The 25,106-nt window shown below is 44.3% G+C and overlaps 2 protein-coding genes across 3 annotated transcripts in view; one reads left to right on the forward strand and one right to left on the reverse strand.

Moving 5' to 3' along the window:
• Window positions 1–1,716: 1,716 nt before the first annotated feature.
• On the reverse strand, window positions 1,717–23,272 carry PPIL1 (peptidylprolyl isomerase like 1). Its single transcript, XM_003128368.6, has 4 exons — window positions 23,185–23,272; window positions 20,479–20,633; window positions 3,492–3,560; window positions 1,717–2,914 (listed from the first exon to the last, which is right to left on the reverse strand). Exons 1-4 carry the CDS (start codon window positions 23,238–23,240, stop codon window positions 2,694–2,696), a joined length of 501 nt encoding a protein of 166 aa, XP_003128416.1. The 5' UTR covers window positions 23,241–23,272; the 3' UTR covers window positions 1,717–2,693.
• A 61-nt stretch (window positions 23,273–23,333) lies between these two features.
• C7H6orf89 (chromosome 7 C6orf89 homolog) overlaps window positions 23,334–25,106 on the forward strand; it is a 40,034-nt gene continuing 38,261 nt past the window's right edge. For both annotated transcript variants that reach the window (XM_021098651.2, XM_084967945.1), the window contains exon 1: window positions 23,334–23,699. In XM_021098651.2, coding sequence (XP_020954310.2) covers window positions 23,653–23,699 — 47 coding nt within the window. In that variant the 5' untranslated portion in view covers window positions 23,334–23,652. The remainder of the gene's footprint in view (window positions 23,700–25,106) is intronic.

The following is a 25,106-nucleotide window of genomic DNA, read 5'->3' on the forward strand; positions in this document are numbered from 1 at the left end:
TTAAACTTCACAACAGCTTTATGAGGTTAGGACCATTATCCTCATTTTATTTTTGCTTTATTTTTATTTTTTGCTTTTTTAAGGAACACACCTGAGGCATAGAGAAATTCCCAGGCTAGGGGGGTCAAATCAGAGCTCCAGCTGCTGGCCTATATCACAGCCACAGCAACACAGGATCTGAGTGGCATCTGCGACCTCCACCATAGCTCACGGCAACACCAATACCCGACCCACTGAGCAAGGCCAGGGGTTGAACCCGCATCCTCATGGATAGTCAGATTCGTTTCTACTGTGTCACAACGGGAACTCCTCCCCCCCCCCATTATCCTCATTTTATAGTGGAAGAAACTAAGGCACAGAGACATTAAGAAACTAGTTCATCACACCACTGCTAAGTGGTGAAGCTAGGCTCTGAACCCGTGACCTGGTTCCAGAGCCCTTTTCCTTCAGTGCCATGATTGCTGATGATGCCCTGAATTTTTCATTCTTTTTTTTTTTTTTTTTTTTCTTTTTAAGGCTGCACCTGGGGCATATGGAAGTTGCCGGGCTGGAGTCAAATCAAGAGCTACAGCGGCAAGCCTGCAACCACAGCCACAGTAATGCTGGATCCAAGCTGCATCTTTGACCTACACTGCAGCTTGAGGCAACGCAGGATCCTTAACTCACTGATTGAGGCCAGGGATCAAACCCACATCCTCAGAGAGACAACGGTTAGATTCTTAACCCTCTGATCCACACGGGAACCCCTCCCCTGCATTTCTGTGATGTCTACTAAATCATACCATCCTACCCACTTTGGTGTCCACACAGGATCACAGTGTCACACATGGTCTGCTATCCGTGGTGTGCTAAAGCGGGAATGGAAGGTGGAAGGGCACTGTTTCTTAAAGCTCAACCTTAGCGCCGAAGCCAAGAGCTGTTAAAGCTCATCCAGTGCTTTGACTGCCTTCAATCTTCCATGACCACCACCATTGGCAGGAGGCAGAGGAAACAGTTATCATCCTGACTGCTCCATGCTCTCAGGAATCACGCCCCTCCCCCAATTTCATGTTAGACAAATGTGATCTTTAGGCTCTCAACACTCAAAAGTGTGGTGTTTGGACCAGCAGTCACTATCTTCTGGGAGCTGGTTAGAAACAGAGAAGCTCTGGTCAATTTTGAGAGGTTACAAAGTCATTTACATAGTTGTTTGGTTTTGCTTTTCTGTTGTTAAGAGAAAAGAGAGATGGAGAAAGAGACTGAATGGGGGGTAAGGCTTGGGGAACAGAACCTTGTTTGGCCATTCTAAAAAATAAATCACCAATTCCAAATTTATAGTGATATGGAGGAATAGTTATGCTGCAATCCCCTGTCCAATCCAGGAGCTACCTAAGAAAGCAAACACCACCTCACATACTGCCCCTAGGCCCGTAACCACACGCAGGTGCATCTCTTGCAAGTTTGGGAAGGGATCAGGCCTCTCAGCACATCCACCCAGTTAATCTCCGGGGGCTTCCCCCTCACTGGGAAATGCAAATTGCTATCACTTAACTTCTTTCGTTGCTACTGCTTTTTAAGTCAACCCTGCTCTTGAATGGGAGCAATCCACTGGAGGTCCACAAAACCTAAAATCATATGAAAACTTGAGGATGAGTCCTGCAACACTACTTGAGATGGTGTAGAGGTTCAAATGGCTGTTAGAACCTCTCACAAATTTAAAATCAGACCACGCAGCAGTTTCAACCATCAGTGGTATTTTATTTTGGAAGTTTCTATGTATTACATAGATATTAACTTCCTTTCTCCCATCACCCCCTCCCTTAAAAAAAACAGAAAGACTAAAAAATATATATAAAAATCTCTCATCTAGTTTCTCTAAAGTCTTAGGTTAAAAAAACTTAAGTGGTGCTTCTTCTTTATGAGAATATTGCTTTTTAAGGAGAATCCATAGTCTGCCCTTACGCTCACTACAGATTTCTACTTCTTCCTGGGGAAAAAAATGGTCAATGCTTCTGCTTCTTTTTAATAGATTCATTTCTCGATTATTACACATTATCATTCCCCACTTGACACCTTTTTAGAAACTTGATTGTTGGATGCATTTTTCACTTGGCAAAAATTCAATGTGGCTTTGCGTGGGACGTGTAAGTGTCAGAAACAGCAGTGTTGATGTTCTGGTTTTGAGAGGGAAAATAGAGAAAGAGATGCACACAACCCCTGAAAGAACAAATTCAAGAGACTAAAATAGGGGGCGCACACAGTTAAGAAGGCTGATACACAGACACTACTTGGTTTTGAATTCTACGGCTGGCTCTCAGCCACCAAAGACTTTGGTGTAGGCCAGAATATAAATTTCCGCAAGAAAAGGCTGGTTAGGCACTGCAAAATGAGGCTGGCTGCCCTTTGTTCCCAGTATACCGAGGAGATGCACACAGGAGGGGCAGCATGCACCATTTGCAGGGAGCAATAACTTGTGAACAATCATGTATGGACTTTTCTGCAAATGTTTTGACAATGGAGGCACAGGGGACAAGAAAAGAAGCATCCTATTAAAAAACACTTCCATCTCTAACTAACCCAGGACCCCAGGCTCCTCAGCGCCTCAGATTTGCAAGACCACAATGAAGTTTAGAGTTACATGTCATTCTAGGCCATCTGGAAACTGGTTTAGTGGGCTGTCTCAGAAGACCTGGGTGTGCCCCAGGGACACAGGTCTACCCAGAAGGGTACGCCTTAATGATCTTCACATCGTCCACAGGGCGGTCTTGGGAGTTTGTTTCCACCATTCCTACTCGATTCACCATCCCTATCCCCTGGCACACACGGCCAAAAATGGTGTGTTTGCCATCAAGCCACTGCGTGGGAGCCAGGGTCACAAAGAACTGGCTGCCGTTGGTGTCTGGCCCTGCATTGGCCATTGCGAGAATTCCAGCCCCTGGTGGGAAAAAGGAAGAGAGGGAAGAGTATGAATAACCCCCACAGCTCTAGCCTGGACCAGCTACACCAGCCTAGGGATAAAAAGAATCCAGGCTTTGTTCTGGCCTCTATTACCAACCACCTGACCTGCCTACCTTCCTTCAGGGCAGGCTCTCTGCCCTTGCATAAAGGATAACCACTGCACCACCCTGGCGGCCTCACCTTGTCTTCACCCACTCCCCAGCCTCTATCCATGATGATCCCTGCTGACGGCTGGGCCACGCTCCCAAGTCCCCTCAAACATCCAGGAAAGTCTCCTGCTTCTTTGAGGAAGCTTTTGCTTTCTTATGGCTCATAACAGCAACATTCAGCAAGTAGTTAGACTTGAGATCACTTCGGTCAGCACTCTGAATCACTCAGGGCTCTGAGAGGCACCACCTTCTCTAATTCACCAGGGTTCTTTGTGGCGCTGCAGCTGGGCAGCTATGTGGCACCATGCCACGGTGTCAGGCAGTCTACTTGCATCACGGCCAAAAGACCGAGCTTTTAAAATCTACTCCCTCTTCCTACCCAGTCCAGCCAGATCATAGACTTACCTGTGAATTTCAAGTCGGGATGAAGTTCATCTTCAAACTGCTTGCCATAGATAGATGCACCACCTCGACCTGCCAGTTAGAAGACAAGAAACCAATCAGCCAGTCCCACATGCTACCTCACACCAAGAACTAAGGCCCAGGGTCGAAGGATTTTTGGGAGTACAGGAAAGAAAAATCAGTGAGCATGCCTAGCCCCCTGCTAACTACATTGCAACTACACAGCCCAGCAGCAGAATCAGCACTGACAAAGCACATTCAAATCACTGGTTTCATTTAGGTAAGATGTTCCTTTTCAAAATAATGCTGAGTGTTTTCTTCCTGCTTATTAAAGTAATACATGTTCACTGTCAAAAATGAAGAAAACATAGAACATTATCAAAGGAACATTAAGATCCCCTGTAATCTAACCATAACCACAAATAACCATAATCTACAAATAACCACCATTCATGGTTTGAAGTGTTAAGAGGTTTCTTAATTTTTTACAGTTTTATGAGTGCTTTAGACAAGAGGGCCCCAAGACTTAACCCTGTGCCCAATGAGACATTGCTAATCAATCAGCATTCTTCTCAGCTGAGCTGAGGTTGGCCTCTGAATCCAACTCCAGGTAGCCATTCTTTTTTTTTTTTTTGTCTTTTGTCTTTTGTCTTTTTAGGGCCACACTCGCGGCATATGGAGGTTCCCAGACTAGGGGTCTAATCGGAGCTACAGCTGCCAGCCTACACCACAGCCACAAAAACACCGGATCCGAGCTGTGTCTGTGACCTACACCACAGCTCATGGCAACGCCAGATCCTTAACCCACTGAGCAAGGCCAGGGATCGAACCCGCAACCTCATGGTTCCTGGTCAGATTCGTTTCTGCTGCGCCACGACAGGAACTCCTAGGCAGCTATTCTTAATGGATCAGAGAGGCATTAGAATTGAAACCTATCTGCCGTCCTTAACCAAGATGAAGGAAAATAAAATTCATTTATTTCAAAGATAAAGGAGTTCCCATTGTGGTTCAATGAGTTAAGAACCTGGCATAGTGTTCATGAGGATGCAGGTTCGATCCCTGGCCTCACTCAGTGGGTTAAGGATCCAGCATTGCCACAAGCTGCAGCTTAGATCACAGATGCGGCTCAGATCTGACACTGCTGTGGCTGTGGTGTAGGCCGGCAGATGTGGCTGATTCAACCCCAGCCCAGAAATTTACATATGCTGCAGGTATGGCTGTAAAAAAAAAAAAGAGAGAGAGAGAGAGAAAGAGAGAGAAGAGATCTAGCTTAAGGAGAAACAGGGCTCTAGAGTGGTAAGAGGGCAAGGAGGCAGAAAGGAATACTATTACAGAAGGCAGAATGGACTGAGAGGAGAGGCAGTACACTGCGAGGAGACCATGGAGAAACACGGCATCTGCCAGCAACATCCCCACTGTGTGTTATTATGTCCACACCGAGTCCATACTCTTACTGTGCTAGGCACTTAGGTTTTGTTGTTGGAGAAAAATACTATGTTAAATAAATTTTTCCCATGAGAAAAAACATCCGAATAGGAGGTAACTCTCCTAATCAATTATTTAGTTGACCATATGCCTTGTTGATCTACTTTGGCTTCTTCAAGTTGACCAGTCAAGACAGCACAGTCCACAACAAAGTAAACACTGGACTTATCAGCTTACTCTGCTTGCCTGGTAGCCAGGAAACAGCCCAGAGGCAGGGAGCTCACCTCCTCTGCCAGCCTGCTGGGGAAGTAGCAATGTTAACACATCATGTCCACCCTCAGAGGCCCCAGGCCCCCACTATAGTGTTTCCATGGTTAAAAAAACAAAACAAACAAACAAAAAAAACAAAAAAAAAACGCTTTAACTTTTTAGGATGCTTCACCTCAGGAAGCCTGTCACAGCCCCCGGGTATAGGAAGAAAACACTGTTCTCAAGCAAAGAGGAATGGGGAAGAATCCTAACAGACCTGGGAAAACCTCCCACCTGGCCCAGGCTACCTATGCTTCTGGAAAATTACTGAGCTACCAAACTATGTAAAAATTCATTCCCCCAAATTCCAACTCGCCAGTATACCTCCAAAGAGCAATTACATAACCAGTGTGTTCCCTCTGCCTATACAGTCAAGGTTCCTGCTTGAGCTGGGGGTAGGGGGTGGGGGGGCTGGAAGTACAAGAGCTGGAGGTGAGAGAGGAGAGGACTGTGGGGGCACACTAAGGCCAAGCCCTACCTCCAGGGCCTGGATGAGCAAGCTGAGGATAAATTCAGCAGTGCTGTCTGCCCACAGACTGAGCCTTGGAGGTGCGATCCCTGCAGGCCAAGGGCTGCCAGAACCTCAAGGCCCCTGCCCTTGAGGAACTCAAACCCACCACATAAACGGCGCCACAAACAAGAAGAGGGTAGAGGCAAGAGTCACAGGTGATGCCTGGGGTTTTAAGCAATCAGAAGGGGGAAAGGTATGGAGGCCCCCTTTTCCTCATCAGGCATAGTTTGACCAACCACAAGTAGTTTGGGCCTCTAAGCTCCATTTATTCATAATATGTTATCTTTTCATAACCTAATTCAACTCAGAAGGGTTTGCAGCAAACGTCAGAAAGACAAATAATTCCAATCAAAACATTCCTTTGGGCATGTGGAATAGGGGAGAAATGGTAGGGGGACAGGGACTGATTAAAGAGTTTTCTGGTGCAGGGCAGACAACACAGATGTCAATGATCACTTATAAAACCAATAATTAGGGAGCTCTGCAGTAAAAATGTTCTGTGTGGCTCCTCAGCAAAGATACGAAGGGGATAGGCACAGGTCTCTGCACTATCAAAGTTCCTTTACTCTTCTGTCCTCTCTTTTAAACATTTACTCAGTGTATTTAATATTTCAGAGATAAAAGAATGACAAACAACTGTGCACCCTCTCCTTGAGAAATAAAGTGTGACCAACCCAGTCCAGACCCCAGGCATACACACCCGCTGCATCCCTCCCCACATCTCCCCACTCTCCCAAGAGGAGCAGTGCTGCGAAGAATCACACTTTCCTCTCAGGTAACTACCATTCTGACCAGGAGTTTGTCGTTTTTTGTGCACTTTCTTTTCTACTATGTGGTATGCATCCTTAAAAACTGTACTTGATTTTTTTTTTTTTTTTTTTTTGCTTTTTAGGGCTACACCTGCAGCATATGGAAGTTTCCAGGCTAGGGGTCCAATCAAAGTGCCACAGCTGCCGGCCTATACCACAGCCACAGAAACACCGGATCCTTATCCCACTGAGTGAGGCCAGGGATTGAACCCGCAACCTCATGGTTCCTAGTCAGATTTGTTTCTGCTGTGCCACAACGGGAACTTCTGTTTTGCATGTTTTTAGGTTTTTACAAATGGTGCGATACTCTATGTATTCTTCTGCAATTAGCTTTTTTTCAGCTCTAAGTGATAGTAATTTCGTTTCCTGCAGGCTCTCTGTAGTGTCCATTCCATTGTGTCATTACCACACGGTCTTATCCTCTTTTCCCCTGGTGATGGATATCTAGGATCTTTCCAGTGTTTGTGCTATCGTAAACTATGCTGCAATAACCACCCTTGTACTGTCTCCCAAACACAGGGCAGGACCTCTCAGGGAATATACCTTACGGCAGGCAGGCAGGCTCACAGTTTGTGAGCATTTCCCCATGACTAGATTTCTCCATACATCTTGCCAGAAGTGGCCCCAATGTGCACCCCACCCACAGTGTTCTCACATTCACTCTTACGCCAGGCTTTCTAACATTTGTCAGTCTATGAGGTGTCCAATCTCTTGTGGTGTTTTAAACTGCCTTTCTCTGAGGTTGTGCATAATTTCATGTTTACTGGCTATTTAGCATTCCTCCTCCGTCAACAGCCACTTTTCTACTGAGTGGTTTGGCATTTTAAAATTTATATTTTATTATTAGGTTTATTCCGGATACTAATCCTTTGTCAGTTATGCTTTTACAAATACTTTCTTCCAGTTGACTTTTTTTCACTCTTTAAATAGAATCTTCTGATATAAAGAATTTCTTGCAGTCGAAACTCCTTAATCTTTTTCTTTATGATCTGTGCTGTTTCTTAAACAAAATTTTAAAAAACGCCCTTCTCATTCCCTAGACTTCTCTAACGTCTCTTCCTCCTCCTCTGCTCACTGACTGTACAAACCTCTCAAGATGAACTGGAGTGGCATTTAAGACGTGCATCTAAGATTACCATACTTGGTGCTACTTGTCCCCACCACTCCCAATGCAATAGATGATGGGATCAGAGATTAATAGCCAGCCCCAAAGCAGCCACAGATCAGCCAGTTACCCATTAGGAGCCCCATGTGGAAGCTCCACCTGGGACATTCCACACCAGAGGTGACCAACCAAACCAATCAAAGCCTCTCTTCCAGCAAGAGATCCTCTAACAGATAGCACAGGTTAGCTATCTTCCAGGGCCTGCCTCAAAGACAAGAAAGGCAGGTACCGATCCTTTTGCAGCTAGGAGTAGCCAGATGACCTAGTTCTGAGTTACTGAGGTAAACAGAAGCCTGCTAAGTAGGGCTTCTAGGAAAGCTATAGCTTTCCTGATAAAAAGGGACAAACACACCCATCTGTCTTTTACCCATAGCTCTTTCCTCATCTTTCTTCTTTGAAAGCAGAGGTGATATCAGGAGCAGCAGCAGCCATCTTGCCATCATAAGACAAGACTGAGATCAGAGGCCAACACACTAAGAATGGTGGAGTAGAAAGACATAGTAAGCCTGGGCCCCTGACTACTCTGCTGGGCAGCTAAACCAATGCCTACAACTGCTTACTTTTGAACATTTTATGTGAGAAAAACAAAAGCTCTGTTCATTTACGCCTCTGTGGTTGAGTTTTCTGTTACTGGCAGCCAAAAGCATCACTTTGTTAGTAGCAGCAGGAAGGGGAACTGACTAGTGGAGCTGCTATTGGATTACCAGAGCAAATGCCAGATAGCAGATCTAACACGGAAATAACACCACAGTTCTCCAAGAAGATTTGCATTTCTTAAGACAGAGTCCTCTTTAGGATTAGAGAGGTCTGGATTTCAATTCCCACTAGCCATAGCTAACCTTAAGCAAGATATCCTAAGTCCTAGTTTCCTTATCTACAAAATGGGAATAGTAGTAGTATGTCTGTGTCACGGGACTGTTATGATAATGACATGAGATAATGCCTGGAAACCATATATATATAGTATATATAACGTGAAGCCAACACAGTGTATCGGTGATGCTGAGCCCCCTTTTTTAACTGAAATAATCTGAGCATTTTCCATGAAAGGCAACTGGAGGTCATGACCAATAGTCACCTTTGGACTCAGTCTGCCCACGTTTACTCCAGTTTCTAGGTCTTTGCACATTCACTGCTGCCCCGCTGCTCCCTGCTCTTTGTGGATAACTTAGTTTCTTACTTCACTGAGAAAAAGGAAGAGCACTTTCACATGTTCTCACCATTAAATCCACTCTCTTTCCTACATCTCTACCCATTTATCTTCCTTCTCCTGGTATTAATACACTGTATAAATAAACTGTTCAAATGACTGTCCTACCACCACATACCAATAATCCTGTTCATCTTTAAGCTTTGCAACTACAATTTTCCCCTCTCCAGTATCCATTTTTATTCCTAGGAGATCATTCTTATCAGCATAAAAACATGATATTACTATCTCCCATTTTGGAAAAACACTGTCTCCAAGTAACCCCCTATTTCGCTGCATCCAGTCCCAGAAATACTCCATCTCCTGCCTCTTGAACACTCTCCATTCAAATGTTTTGCCCTCACCATTCCACTGAAACTACTCTTGTCAAGGCCATCAGTATCACCATGCTGTTGTTAAACCCAGTGTTCAATCCTCAATCTGCCTGATCCATGAGCAGCATCTGACAGTTGGTGTCACCCTTCTTGAAATCCCACCTTACCAGCAGCTCTTCATTTTGTCTTCTGGCTCCTTTTCCTCTTCCTTCTCTCTTTTCACAGATATTAGACCTGCACTGATATGCCAAGACTTCTCCTTCCAACCCTTGCTCCCTTGCCCCTTTATTTTTCACAGGTGTTACCCCAACAAACCTCATTCATCTAGCTCTGTCCTGGCATGTGCTTCCCAGAGGATCAGAACCAATAGAACCACTATCACTATAGTCCAAATGATAACAAGCTCTGATAACAATGAAAGCCTCTCATTGTTCTCCCAGCTTCTGACCTTGCCTCCCGCTTTACCACTTCAAGTCTATTCTCCTTGTGGAAGCAAGGGGGATCCTTTTTTTTTTTTTTTTTTTTTTTTTGCTGCATGCATGGCATGTCTAAGTTCCTGGGCTAGGGATTGAATCTGTGCCATAGCAGTGACAGGGCTGGATCCTTAACCCGCTAGGCCGCCAGAGAACTCCTACAGGGATCCTTTTAAAACAAGTCTCATCATGGCAGTTCCCTGCTCAAGATCCTGCAGAGACATTTCATCGCTTAGGACAAAATCCAAAGTCTCCACCGCAACTTACAAGACTTTGCATGATCTGGTCCTCTGACAGCTCCTACTGCTGTCCACCTCACTCACCTGCTCCAGCCACACTGGCCTCTGCGCTATTTCTTGCCAAGCACACTCTGGTCTAAGACCTCTGACTGCTGTTCCCTCTAGGTTGTCCTTGCCCCTGACAGAGTCATGGCTCACTACTTTATCCAGAGCTCCACTCAAATGTCTTATCAGAGGGGTCTTCCCTAATCACACTATCCAAAATAGCACCTCCCTCACTCTCCATCTCAGAGGTTCTCACCTAGGGGTGACTGCCCCTGGGTACACTGAACAACATGTGGAGATATTTTTGGTTGTCACACTGAGGGCTTCTACTGGCATTTAGGGGGCAGAGGTCAGGGGTACAGCTAAACATTCTAAAATGCACAAGAGAGCCTCCACAACAAAGAATTACCCAGCCCCAAATGTCAACAGAGCCAAGGCTAAGAATCCTGCTCTCTTCTCTTATGCATTATTTTTCCATATAATTTGTCATGCATGACCTAACAGTATATTATATACTTTTTTGTTCAGTCTCCCATTAGAATAAGAGCTCCATTAGGTCTTTCTTATTCATTATTGGCTCCCCAGCTCTTAGAATAATGCCCAGACTACAGTAGGAGTCCAACAGACAGTCATTAAATGAATTAACAACCAAAACAAATAATAAACAACCATACTTTTTTGAGTTCCTATTTTGTGCTAACCGTTCTACAGACATCTGCTCATTTACTACCCACAACAACCCCATGAGGTACATATAACCACATTCTCCATTTATAGATAAGAAGGCTCAGCAAGGTTACATAACTTGTCTCCATTCAGTAAGTGTTCATATGGGAGTTCCTGTTGTGGCTCAGTAGAAATGAATCTGACTAGTATCCATGAGGACTCAGGTTCGAACCCTGGCCTCGCTCAGTGGGTTAAGGATCCACTGTGCCATGAGCTGTGGAGAAGGTTGCCGACACAGCTCAGATCTGGCATTGCTGTGGCTGTGGTGTAAGCTGGCAGCTACAGCTCTAATTTGACTCCAAGCTTGGGAACCTCCATATGCCATGGGTGCAGCCCTAAAAAGGCCAAAAAAAAAGTGTTCACTTGAAGCCAAGATTCAACACCAAGCCCAGGAGGCTGCACAATCCTCTGTTGCCCCAACACTATACTACCTTGCCATATGCCATGGCTGGATCAAATGTTCTCAAGTATTTTCCTTACCAAGAGTCCCAAATGGTCCTTATATGATGCTGATCACATCTGAAGTCCCATCTAAGAATCATCATGAACTGGCCCTAACCCCCCTGCTATTTCTTACTAAAGTGCCTCAAACTGCTCTTCCTTTTTTTTTTTTTTTTTTTTTTTGCTTTTTTTGCTTTTTTTAAGGCCATACCCGAGTTATACCAAAGTTCTCAGGCTAGGAGTTGAATCAGAGCTACAGCTGCCGGCCACAGCCACAGCCACAGCCACATAGGATCAGAGTCTCATCTGAGATCTACACCACAGCTCACAGCAACACCAAATACCCAATCCACTGAGCAAGGCCAGGGATCGAACCCGCATCTTCATGGATACTGGTCAGATTCATTTCCACTATGCCACAACAGGAACTCCAAACTGCTCTTTCTTTACTGTCCCCTAAACATGCAGTTCAGGGACCTTAGCAATCACATTTTGTGCCTCTGTCCTGGGGGTGGAGAGGTGCCTGGGTTACATCACAGAGCCAGTCCAGCATGAGACACAATATCTAGGGTGGTGGGCTCTCCTTCACACACTATGCGCCTCTGTCGGCTGTGCCTCCGCTCTACACTCATTCTTCTTCCTAAATCTAAAATGGCCTTCCCTGTCCTCTCAAGTGTTAAAGTGCTACATTTCAAGGTCCACCTCAAAATATGCTTCCATCCCAACCTAATCCCACTCCACTGTCCTTTTTCTCTGATTATGAATTATTCCATCCTATGTTCTACACATAATCCATAGCGTACCCCATGCATTTGCATGCTTATTATATTATTACTTTCTAGTTGTTTCTTATAATGAATACCATACCTTATCTTACTGGCAGGGTAGGGCAGGGAGCTCTGCAAGGAAGAGAAAAATGCCTTGGTTTCTAATGCTTAAATATTCCCCACAGGCCTTAGAATAGCACAGGATACCCCGCAGACTCTTAGCAAATATTCATCGAATGAATAAAATTAACAATGAGCTTGCTGTTTAACACATTATATTTCAGGTGTTCCTGGAGCTACTAAGAGGTGAGATGGAAGCAGAGTGGGGGTGATGCACAGCATAATCAGCATGTAATTAATCATTGCAATCATGGCAGCTGGTGAGCACTGGGAGGCTAAGTGCAGAATAGGGAGAGGGAAAGGAAGAGCTTGACAGGATGCTGTGTCTTAGAGGGAAGAAAGAGAAGAAATTAGTAAAAACAGATAAAAGGCATTCAGATGGCTCAGGAGAATCAGCATGGAGTTATTACAATAAAGGAAATTTAAAAGAAGAAAAATGAGGAGTTCCCACTGTGGCACAGTGGGTTAAAAGATCTGGCCCTGCTGCAGCTGCGGTGTAAGTCAGAGCTGCAGCTCAGATTCAATCCTTGGCCTGGGAACTTCCATGTGCTACAGGTGTGGCCAAAAAAGAAGAAGAAGAAGAAGAAGAAAAATGGTATAAAATGAAGCAGGAGATCAAAGTCAAAGATATCTGAATTGAGAATACATGTGGCAAAAGTATAACAGAAAGACCATGAAGAGAATAGTTCCAGAGTAGCCAGGCTGAGGGGCAGTCAGGGTTGGAAATGATACATCAACCTCCTGAAGACCCCAGGATGCCACATGCTGCTCATTTGAGACCGTCAGCAAAAATCATGTTACCTAATTGGTTAGCAATCCACACTAGTGACCCACGAGGACCTAACTCCTGTTTGCCTCCTACCACAGGCCTGTGAGCAGGCTTAGCTCAACCATTCATTACACTTGAGGCTGGATGCAATTATTCTGGAAATCTTTTGAGTGATTCAATTTCATTACAATTACATCATGGAAATGTGACATTATGAAGGATTACAAACCAATTACAGAATTACAGGAAAGTTCTGACATGGGCACTCTTATCTGAGCCACTTCCAATTCTTCCACCACTAATCAAGGACTTGCTCAGTTCACTGGTCTATGGATTAAAATTTTATGACAACAACGAGAGAGCGAAAGAAGACAGGCAAGGAGTACATCAAAGTGTTGACAGGACATTTTCAGATAAAGAAAGTAGAGTGAGGCAGAGTTAAGACTCTGCCTCCCCCAGTACCTGGTAAAGCAAACACCAAAAATTCAATTTCTTTCAAAGTCAAAAAATTCATCATCAGCAAACACATAAGAGAAGGGAGCCAAATGTATTCCAATCACTTGGAATCAAGTTTATTCCAGTTTGACTCAGAATCAAAGTGATTCTGAAAAGAGTCAGTGCGAGAAAGAAAGATGAGATCCTTTCACCTATGCTCAGGAAAGTAGTGATCAGGAATAGAGGAGTGTCCCCCAGAGAATTCTCACAAGTACCCTCCAATTTTGAGATGCCACCAGGGGACTGGGTGAACAGCCCTGAAATAGTTAAGGAGAAGCCCACAGACCACAGGTGCTCAGGCTGCAGGTCAGGCTACCAGCACAGCCACCTTAGCAGGCTTCAGGAGCACTGAGCTGGGATGGGCATCAGGACATGCTGCTCCAAAGAAGGTACCTTGGCAGGTTGAGTATTTCAAGTTGAAGGAACCTGAGAAATGGCACATGTAGGAAGGACTTTCTGACCTTCCCCTGACATGTGTCCTAAGACCCTCCTGAGAGAGATGCCCTCTGTATACCTGGAGGAAAGGAACACCCCTACAAGACAGAGGGACACCAAGCGGAATCTGAATGGACAAGCCATGTTGTCTCCACTAGTTCACCACGCTGAGCTCATCCTCATAGGCCTTATATCCTTTCACATTTTCCCACAACTTCCCACTCTTCACCAAACCCAGCATAAAAATGCCTAGGGGAACCACCTTCTTCAGGCCTTCATTTCCTCATAAAGGCTCTGAGGTAGTGGAAAACTGATATTAAATATCTGCTTTTCTCTCATTAACAGAGCTTCTGATATAAAAGCCCAGCTGAGAATGAAAAAAGGTGTGAGGATCTATTTCCTCTGCTAGAGCTATACTCAGGGGCTCTCCAGGGCCTGGGGTGGGGACACCACTGGCATGGAGTCTGGGAAGACAGCACAGAAGCCAGCCTGCTTCCTCAGCATGTGCTGAGCTGGTGTTCTCTTCTGTACCCTCATCAAGCTAAAATAAAATGGAAAGAAAGCCATTTAGCATTTGGGATGGGGAAGATAACTGGTCCCACAAAGGGGGGCAGAGTGACAAGGAGAATCCACTATACCCGAGCAAATTAAAGGTAAGGCCAGTGGAGGTGCCGACATTAAGCATGGATAAGGCAAGAAATGGCACAGAAACTATGCAAACATACACAACAAAAGGAAAGAGAGAAAGGAGGGAGAAAATGTAATCCCAGAAGTGCTTCTCAGTGGCTGTCTCAAGCTTCAGATGCTTCAACAAAAGTAAGAATCCAACAAAACATGATCTCAAAGACAAGAATAATAAATCAACAGACTAAGGTGAAAAGATTGCAGACTTGAGAAAACAGATTGAGAGGCCAATGACGCCAAGAGAGCACTAATAAATAAATCAGAACAGTCAAGAACAAAACAGACATGACCAAAATTGAATAAAGCACAGAGTAAAGGCAGAGATTATTTAAGTAGATGCAGGAAAAAATAGAAAAACATCATCTCACATACTCAAAAAAATATGACACATACAGAAGGCAAAGGTGATGAAACAAAGAATAGTTTCCCCAAATAGAAAATCCAGTAAGTATAACAGAGAAAATATTTAGAAATACAAATCAAAAAATTTTCCCTGAATTGAAGGAAGGAGTATATCTGGCCTCAGTATTCTTTAAAGCCATGTTCAAAAACAGAAGGCCATGGAGCAAAATTGTCTAAAAAGATCTGAAGAAATCAGTCTGGCCCAAGAATGATACACCAGGTCACGGTCTTTTTCAAATATAAGGATAACAGGAAGAAATTCTCCAAGATGATTGAGTTAGAAAATAAAACAGGGAGTTCCCGTCGTGGCGCAGTGGTTAACGAATCCGACTAGGAACCATGAGGTTGCGGGTTCAATCCCTGGCCTTGCTCAGTGGGTTAACGATCCGGCGTTGCCGTGAGCTGTGGTGTAGGTTGCAGACATGGCTCGGATCCTGCGTTGCTGTGGCTCTGGCGTAGGCTGGCGGCTACAGCTCCAATTAGACCCCTAGCCTGGGAACCTCCCATATGCCGCAGGAGCAGCCCGAGAAATGGCAAAAAGACCAAAAAAAAAAAAAGAAAAGAAAACACCCTTCAGCTCTTGGAAGAAAAACCACTCAACAAGAAATTCTGCCCTCTAGCATCCGTGAAGAGCAAAGCCTAGTGGTGAGCACTGAAGCCTCTGAAATATAGAACCCACACTGCAACTCAGGGCTCAGTGCAGAATAGAAAATGCTGTAAACTCTGACAAGGATAAAGAAAACTAACAAAAAAACTGGGAGCGAGTGAGAGAGGACAAGTGTGAGACATAGAAAAAAAACATTAGATGGATAGATACATAGATAGACAGGCAGACAAACAGATACCTGTCCCTGGTTCCTGCTACAGAGCCTCCAAGATTCTTATAATTTCCTAAGTGATAAGAACACTAGAGCATTTCTTTGGTCTTTAACCCTGTCCCTGACACAGGGCTCCTGAAACCCTCACAAATTCCTAAGTGATAAGAACACCAGGAGCATCTTTTGTTCTAATATGGTGACTCCTGGATGGAGGCTTGTCACCAAAAAGACCATGTCATGATTAGAAGCTTAGGATTCTCAGTGCCTGCACCCCTCCTTCTCCAGAGAGGAAAGGAAGGGTGAAGAGCTAGAAATGGAGCTAGATATTGGTCATGCCTACCCGAGGAAGGCATTTTCCATAAAATCCCAACAGTAAAGGGTTTGGAGAGTTTCAAAGCAGATGAACACATCCACATTGGAAGGTGATGCACCAATTCCTGGTGGACAGAAGCTCCTATGCTCAGCACCCTCCTGGACCTCACCTGAAGCATCTCTGTTCACCTGTATCCTTTACCATATCCTTTAGTAAACTGGTAAATGTAAGTAAGCACTTGTGCTTCCCTAAGTTCCATGACCTGCTCTAGCAAATTAACCAAACCCATCTGGTGTCACAGGGCATTGCTTGCTGTGAGGAAAAACCTCCATACTCTTGGTGACCAGAAGTGAAGTGTTTGTAGTTCTCTTGTGGCACAGCAGGTTAAGGACCCAGCATTGTCACTGTAGTGGCCTGGGCCACTGCTGTGGCTCAGGATCAATCTGTGGTCTGGGAATTTCCACGTGCCATAGGCATGGCCAAAAAACAAACCAACAAAAACAACAAAAAGTATTTTTAAAAACAAGTAAAGTGGGAGGGGATTAAGATGGCGGAATAGAAGGACTGGAGCTCAACTTTTCTTCTAAAAACAACAAAATTTACAACTAAATGCTGAGCAATCTTTAACCAAATGGACTGGAAACTTTCAAAAAGATATCCTACTCCAGAAGACAAAGAGAAGGTCACATCAAGAGCACTATTTTCAATAGCCGAGACATGGACACAACCTAAAAGCCCATCGACAGAGGAGAGGATCAAGAAGACGTAGTACATGTACACAATGGAATATTACTCAGCCATTAAAAGGAATGAAATAACGGCATTTTCAGCAACATGGATGGACCTAGAAATTACCATGCTAAGTGAAGTCAGTCAGATAATGAGACACCAACATCAAATGCTTTCACTGACATGTGGAATCTGATAACAGGACAGAATGAACTTCTTTGCAGAACAGATACTGACTCACAGACTCTGAAAAACTATGGTTTCCAAAGGAGACAGTTTGGGGGTGGGGAGATGCGCTGGGGGTGTGGGATGGAAATCCTATAAAATTGGATTGTGATGATCATTGTACAACTATAAATGTAATAAATTCATTGAGTAATAAAAAATAAATAAAATAAAACACAAACCAAAAAAAACCAAGTGAAGTGTTCTGTGTGAGCACATAAAAATAAAGGAGACACCCAGGAGGGAAGAGCTGGTTTTTTTTTCCAACATAAGAAATAGGCAAAACTGAGTTTTTCTTAAACAACAGGAATAGTAGAAATATATGTAATAATTACCTCATCTTTCATAGCAGGAAGTCAATTTTTCTGTCAATTGTATACAAACTTAAATACTTTTTCTTTTAAAACCAACAGCATGGGAGTTACCATGGCAACTCAGTGGCAGCGAATCTGACGAGTATCCATGAGGATGCAGGTTCGATCCCTGGCCTCACTCAGTGGGTTAAGGATCTGGCATTGCTGTGAGCTGTGGTGTAGGTTGCAGGGTGGCTTGGATCTGGCGTTGCTGTGGCTGTGGTGTAGGCTGGCGGCTACAGCTCCGATTGGTCCCCTAGCCTGGGACCCTCCATATGCAGCAGGTGCAGCCCTAAAAAGACAAAAGACAAAAACCAATAGCATGTATGACATAGCCAATCCTCTTAAAATTATTTCCATCTAACTGGTTATCCATCCTTTTAACTAGTTATCTGAAAAGAAAGCTGAAAAGAATAATGGCCACCAAAAGTTAATCTTCATCATTTCTGAGAGGTGGGTTATCGGGGGAATAGTTAATGGTGGTTAGAAATCTTTAGGAAGTAAACTTATGATCAGTTTTTTTGTTTTTTTCTACTTTCCTCTATATTTTGTATTTTGAAATGTGCCCGTGTATATCAAAAAAACTAAATGCCTCTTGGTCATAAAGGATAAAGGACAACTGAGAATTAAAAAGAGGAAAAAGGAGTTCCCATCGTGGCGCAGTGGTTAACGAATCCGACTAGGAACCATGAGGTTGCGGGTTCGGTCCCTGCCCTTGCTCAGTGGGTTGACGATCCGGCATTGCCGTGAGCTGTGGTGTAGGTTGCAGACGCGGCTCGGATCCCGCGTTGCTGTGGCTCTGGTGTAGGCCGGTGGCTACAGCTCCGATTCGACCCCTAGCCTGGGAACCTCCATATGCCGCGGGAGCGGCCCAAGAAATAGCAACAACAACAACAACAAAAGACAGAAAGACAAAAAAAGAAAAAAAAATAAAAAAAAAAAATAAAAAAATAAAAAGAGGAAAAAGACTGAGAAAAGACTGTCACAGAGAGAACCAAGCTCATTTAAAGGCAGAAGAGCAAAAGTAGGAATTAGCAGAGAGAAAATGCAGAATGAGAGGCTAGGGCCCTTGAAACCTACCAATGTTGGCATCTACTGATTTCACTAACAAATTCTATCTAAATGATGATAACTCCCAAATTCACACCTCCATCCCAGACCTTTCCATGAACTCCCCACTTACTTGTTCAACATCTCAGCTGGATGGTCTGACAAGTATTCCAAACATAACGTGTCAAAAATCAAAATCAAGTTCTTTTTTTTTTTATATTTAGAAAGTGGGGGACCAGGAGGCATTCTATTCCATAGAACAAAGGCCCCTAGGCTTTAGCCCACAGGATTTTTATTAAGGAAGGTGATGAAATTATTATTAATGGGATTAAGGAAGATGACAAGATTAGTGGGCAGGGACAGGCATAGGCAATAACATGATTATCTTCTTAGTAATATCAAAGGGGGTATCCTTAGGACATAGTGCAGCTTTTTATAGAATAACATGGTTAAGAATAACACAATCAAATTCTTGATGTTCCTCCTTCAAACATGCTCCTCAGCCTTTTCATTTTATTAAATTCAAGTCAAGAAGCTTGAAGTCAACCTTCACCATCTCTTTCTTTCACACCCACACCCATACCTCTGCAGCAGCCTGAGCCACTGAAGTCAGATCCTTAACCTGCTGTGGCCATAGCAGGAAAGGAACTCCCCAAGAGATCTTTTTTTTTTTTTTTTTTTTTTTTAGGGCGGTACTCACAGCAAAGGAAGTTTCCAGGCTAGGGGTTGAATTGAAGTTGCAGTTGCTGGCCTACACCACCAGCTTAAGGCAACCCTGGATCCTTAACCCAGTGAACAATGCCAGGGATCAAACCTGCTTCCTCATGGATACTAGTCGGGGTTTATAACCCACTGAGCCACAATGGGAACTTCCCCAGAGTGATCTTTTTAAAGCTAAGTCAGATCATGTCACTCCTTTGCTTAACACCTTCCAATGGCTTCCATCTTATTCAGAATAAAACCCAAAGTCTTCACCATGTCCTACAAGGTCCTATATAATCTCCTACCTAGGCTCCTGCTGCATGGCCTCTGAAAGCCTCTTCCCTCTACTGGGAATGTTCTTCTCTCAGTCACGAGGTTCACCCCCTCACTTCATTCAGATCCCTCTCCAATCACATCATCTCAGAGAGGACTTCCCTAATCTTTCTGCTAAAACCGCATCCTTCATATCCTTTTCCTGTTTTACTGAGACCAGGAAGTTTTTTTTTTTCTTCCTTTATTCACAGCCATATACCTAGAGCTCAGAAAAATACATGATAAAAAGAAAGTGCTCAGTATTTGTTAAATGCATAAATCAAAGAACCTGGAGTTCCTGTCGTGGTTCACTGGTTAACCAATCCGACTAAGAACCATGAGGTTGCGGGTTTGATCCCTGGCCTTCTCAGTGGGTTAAGGATCCAGTGTTGCCGTGAGCTGTGGTGTAGGTTGCAGACGCGGCTCGGATCTGGCGTTGCTGTGGCTGTAGTGTAGGCCGGCAGCTACAGCTCCGATTTGACCCCTAGCCTGGGAACCTCCATATGCCGCGGGAGCGGCCCAAGAAATGTCAAAAAGACCAAAAAAAAAAAAAAAAAAAAAAAGAACCTATTTTCTTTTCCTCAAAACACTACAAATGTCCTTCTTCACTTCTGATTATCCAGACTACTCTGCATTATTATAATTCCAGCAAATATTATTTGCTCTTAGTAAGCAATACATGGAAGTTATGAGAAACTCCATAAAGCCCAGGAGTCAAGATTGGTTTCTGGTCAATTCTACATGTGTTTGGGAACATGTGCTGGCAAGGGCAGGAGTAGCCACCACAGTCAACAAACCTAGTCCCTAGTATGTGGAAGAGAGCCCTGACTGCCTTATACCCAGTTATGACAGGATGAGACTTCAGAAATTAATATTGGGAGTTGCCGCTGAAGCACAGTTAAGAACCTTATTGCAGCAGCTCAGGATGCTGCAGAGATGTGGGTTTGATCCCCAGCCTGGCACAGTGGGTTAAGGATCTGGTGTGGCTACAGCTGTGGCATAGATGGCAGCTGCAGCTGGGATTCAGTCTCTGACCTGAAAACTTCTATATACCACGGTTGCAGCCATGAAAGAGAAAAAAAAAAGGAAAAAATGAAGGAAGGGAGGGAGGGAAGGAAGGAACTAAAACTAATGTCGACTTAACTGTACCTGTTCCTGTTGGGTCACCTCCCTGGATCATAAAGTCTTTGATGATTCTGTGGAATTTGGTACCATTGTAGTAACCTCGACGAGCCAATTCAGCGAAGTTCTTACAGGTCTTTGGAGCATGCTTCCAGTACAGCTCCAGCACAATGATCCCCATGCTGCAGGGGGAGAGAGTAAAGCTCTGGTCAAGTACAAGGTCACAGCAGACAAAAACACTATGGGACTTATCCAGGACTCTTCATTTCCAAGCTTATAAGTCATAAAATTGTCATAAAACATAGGATTCTGGAGTTCCTATGGTGGCTCTGTGGAAACAAATCTGACTAGCATCCATGAGGACACTGGTTTGATCCCTGGCCTTACTCAGTGGGTTAAGGATCCACTGCGCCATGAGCTGTGGTGTAGGTCACAGATGAGGCTCAGATCTGACGTTGCTGTGGCTGTGGTGTAGGCTGGCAGCTACAGCTCTCATTGGACCCCTAGCCTAGGAACCTCCATATGCCACAGGTACAGCCCTAAAAAGACAAACATGGGATTCCATGCTCAGTAAAGGAAAACGACACAATGCAAAATAACACAAACACAGATATCTCCTTTGAATAAAACATGCATTGTCTTCTGGTACTTCTTTTAAGCAAAATAACTGTGGACAACTAAAATTTCCAACACCTTATACACAAAAAATGGCTGATCACTGGAAACTGGTATAACCAACCCCTAAATTAGGGGGAAAACAAGTCTTACATTTAATTTGTAATTTTTTTAGGTTGAACATCAAAATATTGGGAATTCATTTTTACTTATACATAAGTAAGTTGCTGGGTAGAGGTAGAAACTAGGTAAATGAGATACAGTAAGGTTTTCAATGACTATCTTCTTTTTTTTTTTTTCCTTTTTGCCACCCCCACGCCACACACATGGAGTTTCCAGGCCAGGGATCAGATCCAAGCTGCAGTGCAACCTACACTGCAACTGTACCAATGCTTCATCCTTAACCCACCATGCTGGGCCAGGGATCAAACGTTGTTTCCCAGCACTCCAGAGATGCCACCGATCCCACTGCACCACAGTGAAAACTCCAAGTGAATATCTTTTTCAAACTTCTGTATTTCTGAGCCACATAAATTACCATCATAAAAAAATGTAATGGAGGAATTCCCATTGTGGCTCAGCAGTAACCAAGCTGACATGTATCCATGAGGATATGGATTCAACCCCTGGCCGCTCTCAGTGGGTTAAGGATCCAGCGTTGCTGTGAGCTACGGTGTAGGTCAAAGACACGGCTCAGATCGGTGTTGCTGTGGCTGTGGCTGTGGCCGGCAGCTGTGGCTCTGATTCAACCCCTAGCCCGGGAGCTTCCATATGCTGCATGTGAGGTCCTAAAAAGAGAAAAACAATTGCATACCTCCAAGTTGAGGCCTGAAAAAGGAGAATTTTCCTATATAAGAAGGTGGGGAAGATGGCCAGGGGGCAAAAGCAGCATCTGAGAGAATTGTTCTCTGTGGAAATCAGCCTGGGCAAGAAAGCGATAGAGAGGATAGCTGACTTTGCCTACTGATAAAAGAATGACAGAGGTAGCAAGAGAGGTAGGCAAAGGCCAAATGAAAAAAAGCATCTACAAAATTTTAATTTTATACTCTTGTAGCAATAAGAAGTTACTTAAAAGTTATTAGTCCTACTTTGGAAAGATCATTTTCAACTTTTTCCAAAGAGGCAATGGAATGAATGGTGCTAAAGAACCCAACACTGGAGGTAAACAGACCAGACTCCAAATGAGGTTCCCCTACTTTCTAGCTACATGGGTTTAATCAAATCATTTACTCTGTATTTTATTTTTTATTTTTATTATTATTTTTTTGTCTTTTTTTTTTTTTTTAGGGCCGCACCCGCTGGCATGTGAAGGTTCCCAGGCTAGGGGCCTAATCCGAGCTGCAGCCACTGGCCTAGGCCACAGCCACAGCAACGTGGGATCCGAGCTGCGTCTGCGACCTACACCACAGCTCACACCAACACCAGATCCTTAACCCACTGAGCAAGGCCCGGGATCGAACCAGAAACCTCATGGTTCCTAGTCAGATTCGTTTCCGCTGAGCCACGATGGGGACTCCCATTCACTCTTTAAATTACGGAATTTCTCCTGCTAAAAATGGAGAGACGGTGGAATGGCACCTACGTGATTTAAGTTACTCAGAGATTTAAACTAAATATGATGCTACACATCAGGGGCATGGGCCTAGGTGGTGCTCAATATAATCACTCTTTGATAGGAGTAAATAAATGTGCTTCTTCCGGTGTTCTCCTAATAATTTGTTTATACAATTGTTACTTACAACGTTAATATTTACACATGTGTCTCCTCACTACACTATAAGCTTCTAAAGGCCAGGCTGTGTGTGTCATCCACCTCTGATTCTCAGATCCTACGTCCCCGGCCTGTAGATTCAATACACGCGTGCTGAATGAATGGATAAAGGAACCGAGGGGTGGGAAGAGGGCAGTATTGCCGCTGTGGCTAAGATTCCAGCGTGAGTCGGTGCGGGGCTCCAACGCCGGCAGCCGCGGTTCCCACTCAGCCCTCAGGTGGTCCCCACAGCCGCGGCTCCCGGAGGAGGTCCGCCGCCAGATGGAGCGCGCCGAAACCGACCCCCGCGGCTAAGCTTGGGATCCGCGTCGCTTCCGCCAGCCCAGCCTCAGGGGCTGCACCCTCACCTGGTCTCCAAGTATACGTTGGGGGGCTGCCAGGAGTCTGGAGGGATAGCCGCCATAGTGAAGCTAGCGGAGTCCCGCCGTTGCAATCGCTACTTCCGGCGTCGACTCCCGGGAGACCCGAGGCTGCTGCACACACTTCCGGTTCCCGTGGTTCAGGTCTAGCGACGCCAAGATCTTCGGGGGCTTGAGACAAGGAAGGGGAAAGACCTCCACCTCCAAGGTCGGGAATCTGAGGTGCGATGTGAAAACAAACGGTCCGGCGCAGACGGAGAAAAGTGCAAGCTCTGTCAGAGATGGTCTCCAAGCGGAGAAACACCGCGCCACTCTCCGAACGCTCTGATTGGTTTGTTTAGGCGTGGAAGGAGTGAACACCAACAAATCTGCACTTCTGTGGGAATTAAATGCTCATCTTCAATTCGAAGAATTTCTTAGTCCCGCATTGAGCAGAGACGGAAAGAGCGGAAGTGAATGGAAGGGAATAGAGTTGAGAGATGCCAAAAACTAAAGCTTGTAAGGTGCTGTACGTTTACATAGCGCTTGAACATTATTATCTTACCTACTCCGCAAACAGTCTTTTATATATATATATATTTATATATATATATATATATATTTATATATATATATATATATTTATATATATATATATATTTATATATATATATATATATAAATATATATATATATTTTTTTTTTTTTTTTTTTTTGGTCTTTTTGCCTTTTCTAGGGCTGCTCCCGCGGCATATGGAGGTTCCCAGGCTAGGGGTCAAATCGGAGCTGTAGCTGCCGGCTTACACCCGAGCCACAGCATCGCCAGATCCAAACTGCGTCTGTGACTTATACCATAGCTCCCTGCAACACTGGATTCTTAACCCACTGAGCAAGGCCAGGGATTGAACCTGCAACCTCATGGTTCCTAGTTGGATTTGTTAACCACTGAGCCATGTCGGGAACTCCAACAGTCTTATAAAAAGTTATGTTGTTACTGCCATTTTCAGATCTGAAAACTGAGACTCAGCAGTAAATGACTTGTTAATTTGTCCATGACCATGCAGCAAATCAGAGCTTCTAGACTTCCAAAAGCAAAGCGCCTGGGGAGAGGGGAGAGGGCTGGGAAAAAAATGAGAGATAAGGAAAAGGAGAAAGAGGAGAATGAAGATCAAATAAATCAGGGCTAAAGCAAGGCCTAGAACAACCGTGTCTGAGATAGATGGTGCCCCAAGGTTGTAAGGAGGGTTCGCTCATGATCAAAGAGAAGCAAAGTAGAGGCAATTCCAGGAGGTTTAGAGGGAGGACAAGAAAGAAATGGGGTTAATAAACATATTGTAAATGTTTTGCACATCTCTTAATAATGATAGTTAAATGAATGCTTACTTTGTGCCAGGCGTCCACTTAAGCACTATTGTGTACTTTCCCATTGTTAAAAATCAAACACAAATGGAGCCCAGACTTGAAAATTCCCTGAGCAGACAAACTAGTCAGGTCATACAAATAAAATTTAATTTAGATTTCTTTCTTTCTTTCTTTCTTTTTTTAGGGCTGCATCCGTGGCATATGAAGGTTCCCAGGCTAGGGGTTGAATCAGAGCTGTAGCCGCTGGCCTACACCCCAGCCGTAGCAATGCCAGATCTGAGTCGCTCATGGCAATGCCATATACTTAACCCACTGAGCAAGGCCAGGGATCAAGCCTGCATCCTCATAGATCTTAGATTCCACTGAGCCGCAACAGGAACTCCTAGATGATTCTTAAAATAAGCAAAACTTAACTTGGGCCACTTCTTGTTCTTCTTTTCTCTGAAAATCATAAATGAAACTGTTCCCCAAAATTAATATGGGTAACCACTTTTTTTTCTTTTTAGGGCCGCCAGCATATGGAAGTTCCCAGGCTAGGGGTGGAGTTCTGCTGCTGGCCTACACCACTG

The sequence above is a fragment of the Sus scrofa genome, chromosome 7, assembly GCF_054392235.1.
Source record: "Sus scrofa isolate SSC_HxYL_T2T_F1_AM1 chromosome 7, Sscrofa_HxYL_maternal_Yorkshire_Landrace_v2.0, whole genome shotgun sequence".
In the NCBI taxonomy this organism is placed as follows: domain Eukaryota; kingdom Metazoa; phylum Chordata; class Mammalia; order Artiodactyla; family Suidae; genus Sus; species Sus scrofa.

Bases quoted from the DNA above. Each gene is read 5' to 3' on its own strand.
- PPIL1 (XM_003128368.6), bottom strand. From the start codon at position 23,240: ATGGCGGCTATCCCTCCAGACTCCTGGCAGCCCCCCAACGTATACTTG. The intron at 20,634-23,184 runs GTGAGGGTGCAG...CTCCCCCTGCAG, and splicing joins AACGTATACTTGGAGACCAG to CATGGGGATCATTGTGCTGG. The intron at 2,915-3,491 runs GTAAGTCTATGA...TTTTCCCACCAG, and splicing joins TCCCGACTTGAAATTCACAG to GGGCTGGAATTCTCGCAATG.